Source organism: Gallinula chloropus, assembly GCF_964237585.1.
Source record: "Gallinula chloropus genome assembly, chromosome: 11".
Classification (NCBI taxonomy): domain Eukaryota; kingdom Metazoa; phylum Chordata; class Aves; order Gruiformes; family Rallidae; genus Gallinula; species Gallinula chloropus.
The window spans coordinates 5,514,726-5,530,700 of record NC_140096.1 but is presented as its reverse complement, the minus strand read 5'-3'; the positions used below and the strand labels follow the sequence as shown (position 1 = coordinate 5,530,700).

General features: G+C 44.4%; 1 protein-coding gene across 6 annotated transcripts in view; it reads right to left on the bottom strand.

Moving 5' to 3' along the window:
* Positions 1–15,359, bottom strand: part of ATRX (ATRX chromatin remodeler) — an 85,484-nt gene extending 70,125 nt beyond the window's left edge. For all 6 annotated transcript variants that reach the window (XR_014617516.1, XM_084269003.1, XM_084269004.1 and 3 more), the window contains exons 1-2: positions 15,241–15,359; positions 3,497–3,609 (exon numbers count right to left, since the gene is read on the bottom strand). Coding sequence is in view for 5 of the 6 variants with exons in the window: in XM_084269003.1 (XP_084125129.1) it covers positions 3,497–3,609; positions 15,241–15,260 (133 nt within the window). In the remaining variant the exon portion in view is untranslated. The remainder of the gene's footprint in view (positions 1–3,496; positions 3,610–15,240) is intronic.
* Between the last annotated feature and the right edge of the window lie 616 nt (positions 15,360–15,975).

The window sequence follows — 15,975 nt, the reverse complement described above, 5'->3', positions numbered from 1 at the left end:
TGAGTTTTCCCTTTTTCAAATATCAAGCGAATGGCTGTGTGGTTGTTAGCAGCCTGCTAGGTTAAACCACAACACCCATCCACTTCAGAGATATCAAAACGCAGGATTTCCTCTGTGACAGCTGCACCAGGGCACTGGTCACTTGAAACAAGTCTCTCTGACTTGAAAGAAGCCAATCTCTCCTACTGTCTCAGTGGTTCTCCTGCTGACACCCACGCAATGTAGAGGAGGAAGATACACAATTTGACTGCAGAGAAGATGAAGAAACATTATTAAAGCTGTATATAACTCGTATACTGATGTCGTGGTTTCACCCCGGCTGAGAGCTGAGATCCACGTAGCTGCCTGCTCTTTAAAGGAAAAGAGCAGGGAAAGAGGAAAGAGGGTGAGAGGCAAGGGAAGGGAAAAGGAAGGTGCAAATAACCCCAAAACCAAGAAACTAAAAGGCTCGTGGGTTGGGATAAGGATAGTTTACTAAGATAACAGAAAGATACAATATAACAATGCTAACAGGACTTTAGAGCAAAAATATATGACGCTGCTGGTACACAATGCAGTTTCTCACCGAACCCAGAAGTCAGGCCGTGCCCTCCAGAGCCGTCCCGGAACCCGACCGTCCCCCAAGAACCGTGTGTCCCGGAGCCGTCCCTGCTCTTCCTCCCAACGGCCCCCCGATATCCTGGGCAGGGCGTTAATTGGCATGGAATACTCTCTTTGGCCAGTTGGGTCGCCTGTCCTGGCTTCGCCCCTCCTTTCTCATGAAGAGCCGAGAATGTCCTTGACTGTCTGACAGCAACTAACAACATCAGGGTGTTATCAGCACTGCTTTCATTTTAACTCCCAAACACAGCATTCCATCCGCTGCTACAAATGAAGTTAACTCCATCCTGACCAAAACCAGGACAACTGATACAGAAACCTATATAAGCTCTGTGTGTGTTTCAGTGAAGGAGCTCAGCACTTGATCACATTGATCTGAGTTGAGTCTGCAAAACTTGGGCTCCAGCAAATCAGCACTAGCCCCTGGGGCAGCAGCTGCTGCTCTGTTAAATAAACTAACAAACTTAGGCTGTTGGCTAAGTAAACAAACCAATGCTACATCTCTTGCTTTTAGTGGCCTGCTTACTGATGTAGATAGTGTGAGACACGCTACTTTGCAAACCAGAGCTGCTGTTGATTTCTTACTTTTGGCACACAGTCATGGGTGTAAGGACTTTGAAGGTACGTGCTGCATGAACCTATCAGGCCACTCGGAATCCATTCATAAGAGCATTGATTTATTGCGGCAACAAATGGTGAAGCTAAAGTATGAGAGTAGCTGGCTGGATAGATGGTTTAACACCTTGGGAATTGCTGTTTGGTTCAGAGATGTTATTAAGGCTGGATTTGTCATCCTACTGATAATATTGTCTACCTTGTTTGATTCAAATACTTAAACAACTAATTAACAAAGCCCGTAATTCGGCTGTTTTGCTTCTGCAAAAAGAAAAAGAAGGAATTGTGTGAGCCCAGCTGGCTGATCAAGGCCACAGCTACTTGCGCTTGCAAAAACAGCCTTAAGAATTCACTAACGAGGGGCTGAAAAGCTTGGGCATGAGAACCTGTAACGAGATCTCATGGTACTTCGAAATGCCATTGTGGTGATAAAGACCTGAAACAGTGCAGATGGCCTTTCCCCCCCCATTCTGGCCCCTAGTTAGGTAACCCTCAGATGTATATAAGCAGCTACTGGCTTGAATAAAGTGAACTGATTTCTTTTAACCGCATTGGTGTGCAGTCTCTTCCTAGCACCGCTCCACACTTCCAAAGCCCCTGGATTTATTTTCCAAGACCTGGATTTTGGACACAGGAACTCACAACACAATTTCACTTTACTTGTCGTCCCTAGCACCTAAGAACTATGGAACAGTTTAGCTCCACAGCAGTGCACAAGATAGAAGTGCACAGCAAGCCAACTGCTTCATATCTGAATTGACTTTTGTGTGTGGCCAGGACATGTTCCAACTCCTGAGCCACACTCAACCTTCTTCATCATCGGGGGGTGGGACCCAATGATCTCTCAAGGTCCCTTCCAACCCCTATGATTCTATGATCACCTGCCTTCTCAAAACATTCTACCTAGTAGTTCAGTTATCTTTGAAATGCTTAACAAAGGGAGATCCATTACTAAATAAAGCTGACTTGGCCCAAATCATGTCTATCCCTTGTACACTGAACAAGCATCCTGTGGATTAAAAAAAAAAATAATACACTATCCTCATGCACAGAAACTCGGGAGGAGCAGTAAACGTGCACAGTTAATTCTGGCATTTCCTAGTAATTAAGTGATTCATTTTTGACTTTTCAACCTTACCACGTTCTTTTTTCTGAAATAAAACCTGAGATCTCCAAACCAACACTGAGACACATCTGCTATTCATTCGGAGCTGCACCCGTTTCAAAGGACATCTGTATGTTAAGGCATGGAGCCAAATTCGACTTTGTAACTACACCAGATAAAGGGGAAAGATCTCTTTTCCCAGGATGCTCTTCAGCAAAATTTCACTTTGAGATGTATCTACATCATGGTTCAGTTTATTATTGTGCTGAAGTATCACATGAATAATTTCTTTTTCCTGTTTTAACCGTCAGGTTTGATGCTGACACAAGGAGGTTAGCACCACATGGCAGCAGACTCTCTCTCAAGACAAAACATTAGAAGATAAATATGGCACACCAGAAAGCCCACAGAGGTTTATTACTTAGGACAACGGGAAGTTTGAAAATAAGCTCCAGGACACAGCCAACACACACTCATTCTCCTGTCATTTAGTGCTTCAGCACAACATTTAGCTCATTAAACAGCATAAATTGAAAGGCTCTGCACCTGTATCCAGTCCTAGTTAAATGTGGAAACATTTTAACCTAGTTGAATTCAGAAAAATAGTTAATCAGTACTGTTACGAAATAATTTATCTTTTTATGACTGAAATCAGAACAAAGTATTTAAAATTCCTTACCCACGTCTAACTTGTAAGTATTTCTAATACCAAATTTCACCTAGTGTAGGACTCAAGGTTTTTCACAAGTATTATTTTGTTTTCAAATGCTTCCAGATTACACGCAGAAATCTTTTTCATGTAACTATGAAAGCAGAATCTCCACAGGTACAAGGACTGCAGAAGCTTTACCTCGGCAGAAATAAACAAGACTCTGCACTTGGGCATTCAGGAAAACTGAATATGGTACCCCTAGCACAGTACATGCATGTTTGCCATCTCTTGTTTCACAGAAGGTAAATTACCAGTAGAATTAGGGGTTTTTTCCTATTTAGAATAGATTCAGAACTGAAAAAAATATTGTATCAGAGGCCTATTGTATATTTATTGATGTCACCACTTAAAATATGTTAGGACTTTGCATAATTATCCCAGCAAAGTGTGAAATAACAACACAAAGTTATTTGACTTTAGGATCATATATACATTGAAAATAAAACCAGAAACTGTCATTTTACCTATGGTTTTGGTTTTAGACAATGCTGGAGGAGAGTTTGCGTCCTCAGATTCTTCTGATGAGTGAGCCAAGAAGTCATGAAGTTTCTGTACCAATGTATTCAACTTGCTTTCACTGTTAAAACAGAAGTAAAACTTGAAGTTAATTAATGTATCTCACTCTTCATTCACCAAGCTTGAAAGGAATTATGTTTAATTTTAATAGTGCCTACAAAAAACATTGAGTTACTGCTTAATTGCTTCTGCAAGAGAGCATCAAAGTAAATAAAACCTATGTGATTTTGTTAAACCCTGCGTAAAACAATAGGTAGGTGCAGTCTTATAGACAAAAAAGCACTAAGAACTTCATTAACAGTAATAACAGAAAACATTTTAAATAGTTTTTACTGTTTTCAATTATTTACAAGATTCAAGAAAGTGTGAGCGGCAATGCTGGCATGACATGAAGATACTGAAACAGGAATTTAAGATTCTACTTTGTCAGAAACTGAACAGGTAAAAATAGTAATAATCTTAATTTTATTACCAAAATTGTAAACTTTGGGGACACACAACACTGGAAATAGCAGAATTTCACCTACAATCTTAGAAACAAACAGGTCAGTTGAGTATGACAGATCTCCATGCTTATGGAAAGCTTGTATCAAATCAGCCAGGTACATACACACTGTGTATCCCCTATTAATTTTATCAAACAACTCTGTAGGATCAAATCATCCTTTGATCTGTTTGTATGAATATGCATTAATTAAAAACCCACTACCTTGGGAATTTTCACTGGGCAATTAGGAATGTCTTGTATATGTACACTCACTACAGTAAAAAGGCAGCATCCTTATCCTCTGCTTGTGTTAAACAGCTGAATGGCTTCATCATTCCAGGGTTATTCCTTCTCAGTTTATGTTGTTGATTTCAGATTTTCTTCTGCCAAAGTTCCTACACTTCCCAGAGACAAGTGGCTTCTCATAGCCACCAGCACCAGGGCTGAGGCCAAGAGCAGAACCCTTCCAGAACCCCCATATCAGAAGTTACCACTCAGCTGTTGGCACCACTATCAGTCCCCTAAAATCTGCCAGCTGATATTTCTGAGTCATCCAATGTTATCTGCCACTCCAGGGTTTCAAACTGCTGGACTCCGCTACCCTCTGTGTGTGTTAACCCACTCAGAGGATACAGGTTTCCATCTTTCTCACTTTTTCAAAATAAGTCTTCTGATAGCAAGAAGAAATAAGATTTTTTACAAAGCTGTTTTACAGCTTGTAGGAACTTCTGAGTATTTATCAGAAGCTCAATCCACTTGCCTTTACCACCTCTACTATTTATCTGCACATATCAATTTACTAACTGGTATTGCTTTAAAAAAACCCAACAAAATACCTATTTTCTAACAAGGATACAGAGGTGAGGCCTGTCCTGAGCAATGACTGAAAGGCTGGCACCACACTAACATGAACAATCGTTTAAACCAGTGAAAATAACTACATATAAACCAGAATAAAATAGCCATTAAAAAAAAATAATTGTAGTTTCATTAAATTTTCTGAAGTACTCAAAATAAATCAAAATTACTCTTTGGATGTTAAAGATTTTCCACACAAGCTAAGGACACTTTTGAGACTACATATATACATCAACCACTTGAGCAACTTCAAAAGAATGTAACAAAGCCTGTTTGTTTTACTCTCAAGTATATCTTAAATTTTTTCCCTCAATCTGTTTAAAAGCCTTTCCCTCTAATTGCTGGACCCATGCTGCTGTACAACTGCCCGTCCCTACACCTGGGCATCCCTTTTTGTCAGGGGTGGGGAACACTCTTGGAAACCATTACAGGAGATGGTAACGGTACTCCTCAGTTTTAACAGATTGCATGCTCTCTTTTAGAAAGGAGATCTAACAATTTATTCACGTAAAGTTAAAAAAAATAAAGAGTTGTTCAGAATTATTTGATAGTAAAAGTACATAAAGAGATTTTATATCCATTCCAGATGGTCTGAAGAACTGATGTACATTTAGAAAGGCTGCAAAAGTACATTTTTAGTAGCAAAACAAACAAACAAAAACCAAAACAAAAACCCACATGTGGATCTCTGTTAATTTAGTTTATAAATAACTTGTTTTGGTAACAGCATTTTAGAAAAGAAAATGGGACCCACAGTTGAGTTATAGTATTAATGTTCTCAATACAAAACAACTTCAAAATAATACGCACCTTTGTGACTAGCACTTGGAACATTATCTACTACCATTAACTCTTACCCTAACTAGCCTAAAATGATCATTTTTCAGAGCAAGATACTCATGCTGACAACAATGAAAAAATCAATCTATTAAAATTAATACTAAGAAGTTTTCTCTAACTTGTTTTTCCTTCTGATTGTTCAGCATTTTGTACTGTAAGCCTGTATTAAGGAATACCAGGTCAAATGTAAGTAAAGGTGTTACACTTACTATATTTCACCAAAAAGAAATTTTAATGTAGGGCAATGCTTTACCTGGTTTTGTACAAAAGCTATTTTATGTCATGCATTTATAGTTGAGAATATATCATCTATAATATTTTTCTAAACTTCCTACTGCAAAACACCTATTCCTTGTAATATACGCACAGACCCAACTGCTACCAAATTGGTCCCAACCTTTAAAATGTGTATTTTTGAAAGAAATATCAGAACCTAAATAAACATATCACCATCTCAGAAGCACTAAGTAAAGCAAGCAGGGTCCCTCCTTCATATACCGACAGTTCCTATACCGTATACTGATGTTTTCAGGCTTGCACGCTCTAAGCAAACGGCTTCACTATCAGTGTAGAGCTATTTCAACACCGTTTAGCCTAATTAAACAGGAATGAAAGGAAGGGTGTCCTACTATCACTGGTTTGGCCATGAACCCGATTTGTGACCTTGGGAAACTTATCTTACACGAACACACTTTCTACCTAAACCCGGGCAAGTGCCGTAATCTTAATAAACACCTGGCCCTTGCTAGGATTAAAGAAAGACGCGCCTATTAACCAAACCACTGTCAGGCCCAAGGACCCTATGGATCAGAAGAATATGTGAGAAGAAGATGAAGGGACAGGGGTGCCATACATAGACAACATACTTAATGCAACCTGGCTGCTGACTGCTGTCCCCTTGCACGCGCTCACCTCTGCTGCGGTTGTGCAGGCAGGTTTTGGCAGCGGGGGCTGCAGGGGTGAGAAGCTGCCAGAAGCTTCCCACAGGTCTGACAGAGCCAGTGCCCACCAGCACTGAGATGGGCCCACTGAGGGGTAACAGAGGTTAACTAAGAGGGCAAGAAAAACTGCTGCACAACAGCAGCCGGGAGAGAGGAGTGAGAGCGTGGGAGAACATCTCTGCAGGCACCACGGCCTGTGCAGGAGGTGCTGAAGTGCCAGAGCAGAGGTTCCCCTGCAGCCCTTGGAAGATACCAGGGTGAGGTAGGCTGTCCAGGCAGCTCACAGAGGATGGTGGTGGAGCAGAGATTCTGTGGAGGACCCCACATTAGAGCAGTCTGTTCCTGAAGGTGTGCCCCACCAAAGGGACCCACAGTGGAGCAGTTCATGAACTGAAAAATGACAGGGGAAAGAGCAGGACTGCCCATCTCAGCAGCAAACCCAGCTGATGTCGGATTACTCAGTGAAACTGCACTGGAAAAGTCTTGATGCTGCACTCAGTTTCTATCTACTTCACACACTTCAAAAAAGTAGGTGGGGAATGTCCCAGTCATTGTCACCATCTGAAGAGTAGTTTTAAAACTGCATTTTCTTTAAACAAATTATTTTCTCATTCTTCCACAAGACTCTACCTACCATCTTTTAGTCTAACTAAACACTCCTCATCTGAATTTCAAGTGGCTCCTGAGATTCAGTCAGTGAAACAGAAGTACTTTCCACCTTTTCACCCATCTCAGTGGTGATAAGATAAGCAACGATTTAGCAAATTTTTTCTTAAGTTCAACACGTGTCTAAGCTATTTCTATGTTTAAACTTTAAAAACCTGTGCCCTTGAACTATTTTAAAAATTCATCTTTATAGTTGCTTCAAGTTAAACCTGAACCATTTTTCACTTTTGAAGCTGAAATTAAATACTGCAGAACAAGTATTAAGCAGACAAATTAAACAATCCTTAGGAAAAAAAAAAAAGAAAAATAAAACCAGATGTGCTTTTAGGCTGCCAGTCTGTAGACTACCTATCCTGCTCTGCTTCAGACTGTATCCCTATGCGAGTGACAGAAATCCACCAGCCCACTGCAACATTTTAACCTAATTTAATTAAGACAGTGGGAAGAGGAAGGGAAATAACTGACCATTGTCTGCTGTTGAACACAGGAAGATTTGATGCTGATGACCCCATGCCTACACCACATCTTTCAGTTTAGTTCCACCCAGAAGAAATCCAATTCATGCACTCCAAGCTCCTGGTGCACCCTCAACAACATGGAATAAGCAAGGCCAATCTGGAGCCTTCTTTCAATAACATAGTTAATTCATATGCTAATATGCATGTACCCAAAGTTCTGAAGCAGATCAGAACACACGTTTCCAAAACCTATGCAAACATTTCCCATGTCTAATGCAATACAAACATGGATTGCCTTTTAAAATTACTGCTTTACAGTAAATAAAGCTGAAATGGATGTAATTTAAACATAGAATTTCAAAACTGGCACCAGGCACCACTATTCCCTCCCACTAAATGTATCATTTCCTTTTATACCACCGAAGCTCTGATATAATCAGGCCAGTATTTTGTCACCTGCAAAGCTTCATGGGGTTTTCCGTATGAGAAGGAAGAGTGTGAGACTTGCTCCAAATCAAAGATTTCAGCCACAAGAGCACAGCCTACATATGTGTTTCATATGAAATGTGTCAATATTGTGGCTGAACACACAGTAATTAAATAGCTCCAGACCGATGGAAATAGCCAATGATGATAAGGCTACAATAGAAGCTGTTTATTTTCTTATCCCCTATCAGAAAATGAGTGAACATACCTGCAATATCCTAAGAAGCCTATCTCTCTCAGAAAAAATACAAAGGCAGAAAATAAAAATCAACCTACCACCATGTCATTTGAACAAGAGGAACATGGTTTTTGTGAAGGTGGGGACCGACCAGAGTGCTTTTTAACTCAACAGTGGTTTTCCAAGGGCAAAGCAACGCGATGCTCTATAGCCTCAATTAGGCTAGCATTTTGTACCTTATTTATATTGATATACCAATTATGCCAAAACAAGTGAGGTTTTACAATCAGGATTCACACAGTCTGTTCAGGTTGGTACAAAGCAGCTCTACGGGCAAAGGACTCAGCCTCGTGTCCTGATACACAAACCTGACGCCACCCACACTCAGTTCTCTCCTTTCTCCACTTCAGTACAACTGTTTGCTTTGAGTTACACACAGAACCTGATCCATACTAAAAACAGTCATTTCTTCCAGTGAATCTAGGTAATTTTCCTAATCCAGCTGCCTGCTCATGGGTACAAATGTCCCTGCAAGCAGAGGTGAGGACAGGAACTGACTGTAACTTCAGTGGCAGCACTACACTATGTGAGCCTGGACTGTCACGCAGCAGCAAAATTACAGTGGGACAGGCAAACACCACCAAGAATCCCTGAATCATTGATGATGGAAGGACCTCAGGAGATCGCTTTGTCCAACCCCTGAACAAGCAGGCACAGCTACAGCTCACCTAGAAACAGGCCAGGTTCTGAGCACCTCTGCAGATGGAGGCTCTAAACTCCTCTGTGAGACCCTTTCCCGTGGTTGACCGTTCTCACAGGAAAAAAGTTCTCTTGTGTTTAGAGAAGAGAAGGCTCTAGAGAGATCTTACAGAGCCTTCCAGTACCCACAGGGGCCTACAAGGAAGCTGGGGAGGGACTGTTTAGAAGGGCATGGAGTGGTAGGACGAGAGGGATTGGTTTTAAATTGGAAGGGGGGTAGATTTAGTTGGGTATTAGGAAGAAATTCTTCACTGCAAGGGTGGTGAGCCCCTGGCACAGGGTGCCCAGGGAGCCAGTGGCTGCCCCCTCCCTGGAGGTGTTCAAGACCAGTTTGGATGGGGCCTTGAGCAGCCTGGGCTGGTGAGAGATGTCCCTGCCCGTAGCAGAGGGTTGGGACTGGATTTAAGGTCCTTTCCAGCCCTGACCATTCTGTGATAATTATACTGCATTGAACTTACTAAGTCCAGCACCACCAGAAAACACCGGATTACCAGAGCTCTGACTGAGAGGAGATGCAAGCCTCCAGCACTTCATCAAACTCTGAGATTCTATGAGTCAGGCTTCATTAACACAGTTTTGCTCTTTTACTTTGTTTAGAACCAGCTTTAAATCCACAGGGGCCTAATCAAGTTATACCTGGTATAGCTGAAGACCCTCGATGATATGAAGTAACTTTGGAGCTGAAGTACAGCATAACAGGTTCAGAAAATAAACAAAATAATTTTCCTCCAGACACACCAGGGGAATGAGAAAGCAATGCTTCAGTCACTAAGAGACCCTTTATTCTTTTCAAGTAAGATTATACAGTTTCTTTTTGTGGAGATGGTATCCAAACAGCCATATGAGGATTTGGCTATGAGTTATTATGCTTCATTTAAAAAAATGAATATTTCTTTGTTTTTTAACCTGTTTCTTTAGTGGAAGCTTTAAAAAAAAAAAAAAAAGCAAGCAGCTAATACAATCTCGTTGTTCAGTGGGCCTGATGCCACACAGAAGTCTGGAACTTCAATGGGAAAATAATCTGCAAGCTGAAAAAGACTGACTGAAGTCAACCACTTGGAATTCTAAATACAGTATTTTCACCTTTATGAGACAAAAACCATGACAACCTGAATACCTTACTGTATCTCTTGAGGAAAGGAAGCTCAAACTAGCACGTGACATGTAAAGATGTACTTACAAAGCTTAAACGTGTTTTGTTTAAAGGAAAGAACAGCTCCACATCCTATAGCATCATGCACCTCTAAGACTGCCTCCTCTTCTGCTTCGCTTTCCACTTCCTGGAGTTTATCACAGATTCTCAGCGAGACATCAGTCACTGCAAACTCCATCTAAAGAGTCAAGTGGGTTCCTTCAAGTCTCCTGGATATTTGTAATCAGGTTCACTACAGGTTTTAAAGGTTGTGGCCCATCTGAAGTGTAGCTTTTAATTTTACACAGTAAAAGCCATCTCAGTTTGCCCCACTGCAGTCCTCAATTTGTCTTTTTGTTGTTGTTGTTTGTTTTCCATGACAGATGTATTTCCCCAACAAAGCTTCTACAGTTGAGCCTATTAAAGCCTGGACCTACTAAGATCATAGAATCACAGAATCACAGGGGTTGGAAGGGACCTCGAGAGCTCATCGGGTCCAACCCCCTGCCAGAGCAGCTCCCCAGCTCAAATTGCACAGGTCGGCGTCCAGATGGGTCTGGAATATCTCCAGAGATGGAGACTCCACACACCCTGGGCAGCCTGTCCCAGGGCTCCCTCACCCTCACTGGGGAAAAGTTCTTCCACATGTTGGTGCAGAACTTCCTGGGCTCCAACTTGCAGCCATTGCCCCTTGTCCTGTTCCCACAGACCACTGGAAAGGGGCTGGCCATTTACCCCTGCATCCCATACTTAAGATATTTATAAACATTAATAAGGTCCCCCCCTTAGTCTTCTTTTCTCCAGGATGAACAGCCCCAGCTCACTCAGCCTTTCCTCACAGAGGAGATGCTCCAGGCCCTTAATCATCTCTGTAGCCTCCTCTAGACTCTCTCCAGGAGATCCCTGGCTTTTTTATCCAGGGAGCACAGAACTGGACACAACGCTCCAGGTGGGGCCTTACCAGGGCAGAGGAGAGGGGGAGGATCCCCTCCTTTGACCTGCTGCCCACACTCCTCCTGATGCTCCCCAGAATCCTATTGGCTCTCTCAGCCCTCAGGGCACACTGCTGGCTCATGGCCAACCTGTCACCCACCAGGACCCCCAGGTCCTTCTCCACAGAGCTCCTCTCCAGCAGGTCATCCCCCAGCTAAAGTTGGAAATGTCTACAACTCTGCAGCATTCAGACTTGCAAATAAACTATGTAAATAGCAACTGAAGTTGACACTGGTCAACAACCTGTGTCATCAAGTTCTTGATTTTTTTAAGGTTTCACTCCTTTTCCAAAGGAAAAAGAAAAGTTCAGTCCATTTTGAATGACAACTGCCTTGGTGGCTAGATGTTGTAACAAATTAGGAAAGCTTTACATGCTTCCTTTAGTAAATCAGGAGACTTCACCTACAGTTTCTTACAGTAAACAGAAAGTCTGCCCTTGTATTTGCCACTGAATTTCTACAGTTTCTTCTTTCCCCTCCTGACTCACCACTGGAACAAGCTGCCACTGACCTATCCATGAACTGATTCATCTTCCCAAATCACGGTCAGGCACAGGCTGAGCTCTAGTGATACAAAATGTGATTTCACGAGGTTCAGACATATCCTTAGGCTTTCCTGCTTGCAAACGACACACTTAGTGATCCAGTCTAAAAACATACTTTGTCACAGACTGCAGGCATTTGTTTTTATGGTCAACACAGCTCATTTTAGTATTATTTTTTACATTCTCTTTTGGGGTGGTATGTCCCTGTAAAAAGCACTGACTTTCGCTCCCTTCAAGCAGAGTTCAAGTGCTCATGTAGAATGCAATCAGGAAATTGGGGTTTCCCCAACGTTAAGGCCACCCTACTGTAGAATTTGTATTACACACCCCTTTGCCACACCAAATTATTTCACAACAGAATACCTTCAGTCAAGCGCTACAGAGACCCCGACACAAAACCCCATCAGAGACACCCGAGTTCTCCTCAGAGACTTTCACTGAAGTGGTGCAAACACGCTGGCCCTGGGGCACGCCTGGCATTTAACAAAAAAGGTCATTTTAAAAAGATGTTAAGACCAACTTACCAAAAATTCACATTGAAAGTTGAAAAGTACAAATGATAAAAAAGAAAATGAAGTTTATTTTGTCAGCTTACAAAAATCTAGTATTGACTGCTGGATGGTTCAAGTGACTTAAGATTCAAAGCTTGTCTTTTTCTATTGTTGTGCTTCGTTTTACAACGTTATGAACAGACTGGGTAGGAACAGGTTATGTCACTATGACAAAGATGCCCCCACTTCAAAAAAAGCTGCAGCGACATCTTTACCCACATTTACAGAAGCTGATGGTTTTGGTTTTTTTTTTCCCTAAGTTTCTTAGTAAGTTTTAATCACGTTTTCTAGCATTCCAAACGTCTCATCCTGGACATAGGAGACTCCTAAATTCTTAATATTAAATAAGAGTATTCCTTATAATGAAAGTTTAAAGCCTCGTAGCCAGCAGACTACTATTGATTGATTATTTTCCTTTAAAACACTAAGTCTAGCTTCCAGAGCCATGGGAAAAGATTTTCCATCAAAATCTTACTGTCTGCCTGTCTTCCAAAGAATTCTAACACCACTCTCCTGGTTTTATTTCTGTACCCATCTTACATGAGCAGAACTTCAGAGAGCAGATGAAATGAATGTGTAGGGTGGCAGAAATGCAGGCAGCTGACAGGACTTGTGGGAAATGGGAACAAAAGAGAGCGCATGTGTGTTTTTCTTTTTCCCTCTCAACTCCAATTTTAAGTAGAACTTGAATTGCCAGGAAATAAGAGAAAGCCCCTTCAGTGTGTTCCTCAAACCACGGCACCCTACGTCTGTCCAGCCTAGTTCCTGGCATGGAACTGTTATCGTAAAATAAAAACTAACTGTTCAGGATGAGCTCAGTATGGGATAAGAATTGTAAAAACAAAACAAACAAAAAAACAAGCAAAAAAACCCCACCCACCCTCCCCATATAGACTGAACAAGATCTGAGGGGAAAAAAAAAAAAAAAAAGCTTGGAGCACCAAGTAAAAAAAAAAAGAAATCCATCTACTTCAAAGTAGCTGGTTACAGGGCCTGCTTATTTTGTGGGACAGATCCAACCCAAAGGCTGCATCAAGCTGTATTTTGTATGTACTTTTTGATCTTCAATATCACAAATAATCTGAAATAATCCAATTTACCTTTCTGTCTAAAAAATCGCACAGGAAATACCTTTGCTTCTGTCTCCTCTTCCACAGAGGCACCTACTGAAGCAAGTCCCTTAGCAGGAACACTAGGTGTTCCACTGACAGCAGAAGAATATGGAAAGGGTTAAGTACAGAACCTTCCAAACGTAGACCAGGAACAAGCAGTTCAAAAAAGGAACAGAGCAGAACACGGGAAAACAGGGAACAAAACACAAGTCACAGTAAAATTAACGGCAAAGCAGCCTGAATGGAAGAGCATTTTTCAGAACATGTAGTATTAATTATGACCGTAAAATGCTCAGTTAGTATTAGTAGGGCAGATCTTTTTGCTATAAAAACAAGCAAATAAAAAAATAAACAAACCCAAATGCTATCCTTGGTTTTCAGGGGCTGGGAAAGAAAAAGGAGGAAGCCCATTAATTATTGTTTCAGTCTACACAAGATATGATGGATCGAACACAGAATTGGTTTAAGCTGTCAAAGTACTTTGAGAACACAGAAGGGAGAAAGTGGGAAGAGATGGACAATTCCTATCGCAGAATAAACTAACTGCTGGGAAATCATGCACCAAGGAATGTGTATTGGCAATACTCCCGACTTACGCCTAGCACGTGATCAGCATCAGTAACAACAATAATCTTGTGCAGCTCTGTTTTGCTAGGAGCATGGTACGTATGCATTACTTGGTCTGAAACACGAAGGCCTCGAGATCCAGTCAAGAGCAGGGAAACAACCATCCAGCCCTCCAACTTCTGGCTGAAACCGAACAGCAGCCACGAGCTGCTCAAAACAAGTCTAAAGCTGGGTGGTGAAGAGACAAACACGGCCACGGACAAACCTTCATCCAGCGCTCGGTCCTGGACACAGAGCAACGATGCTTCCCTTTTCTAAGGCTGATTCTGAAGACAGGCGCGACATCCGTAAGGGCCGAGCGACACAGACAGCGCCTCAGGCGCTCGGACTGGCCGCGCCTGATGCGCGGGGCCGACCAGACCCCCCCTGGCCACACCGAGAAGCCGAAAGCGTGCGAAGCCAACTATTTATTAATAGTTTAACATGGCGCCTGACTGTAACGCTGACTTTGCCCGGGGTTTTGCCAGCTTGTTTACTTTGCGCAGCGAAGCGGGAGCCGCTCGGATCAACGAGCGCGGCAGGGCACAAGGGCAGCGGGAGATGCCTGCACCCCTTCGCGGGGGTGCGGCGGGATAGGAAGGACTTTACTACGACACCAACACGTGGGGCGGGGGCGGACGAACGGAGGGCACATCGCCGCGGCACCCTGAGGCGCGGGCACGGCGGCGGGGGACGATGGCGGCCCCGCCCCTCCGGGCCTTCCCGCCGCTTCCCGCCGGCCCGGCCCGGCCCTGCCCTGCCCGCCCGGCCGCAGCACCCTCCGTGCGCGGGGAAGCGGGACGTACGCGCCGGGCAGGGACCGGGCCGCGGCCACAGGAGCGGCCGCCGTCCGGCTGCGCGCGGCCGCCTCCGCCTCCTTCCCCTCCACCCACCGCGCTGCTCACCCCCGGCATCCCGCCGCCATCCCGCCCCCTGCCAGCAACCGCCGCCCCGGGCCTGTCCCCGCCCCACCCCCGCCGCGGGGCGCCGGGCCGGGCCGGGCCGTGCAGCGGAGGAGGCCGCCCGCCAACAGCGGCCGCCGCTTCCCCGCCTCCCGGCATGTGCGGGCTCCGGGCCGTACCTCACGGGCTCTGCGGTCATGTCTCCGCCGCCGCTGCTCGGTGCGGCCGGCCGGGCCGGAACCGGGCTCAGGCGCTGAAAGCAGACAAAGCCGTTACAGCCACCATCGCAAGCTACGCCGCCATCTTCTCGGAGGGAGGCTGCGAGAGACCTGCCTCCTGCCGCCTTCCTCCTTCGCCCGCTCCCATTGGCTCCCTGCCGCCGCCCGCGATTTTCTCATTGGGCGGCTCCGGCGAGGCCTGTTGCTAGGGTCCTTTACGTCACCATCCCAACCTTCCCCGCTCTGATTGGCTGGAGGGAGAGTTACATCACCGACGGGGGGGCTGACGTCACGCACCCAGTCCCGTGACATCATTTTCGAAACAAAGTGCATTAACTACTTTGCCCAGCAGGGGGCTCCAGCCGGCGGCTGCCCCGGCCAGGCGGGGGTGCAGCGGGGCTCCAACGCAGTGCCACCACCTGGATCCCCCCCGCACCGCGCTCACCACGCAAGACTGACACGGCTGTGCCGGCCGGGCGCTGAGCGCGGCAGTGGAGCGACCATCATCCATCCCCCGCGGGGATCAGACATCAGCGCTGCGGCCCAGAGCCTCCCAACCACAGAATAAGGCAACAGCAATACCCAAGAGCTACACCGAGAGCTCCGGCAGCTGGAGGCAACGCACAGCACCCGGCCCCACTGCGAGCCTGAGTGTCACAGAATCGTAGGGGTTGGACCTCCAGAGATCATGGGGTT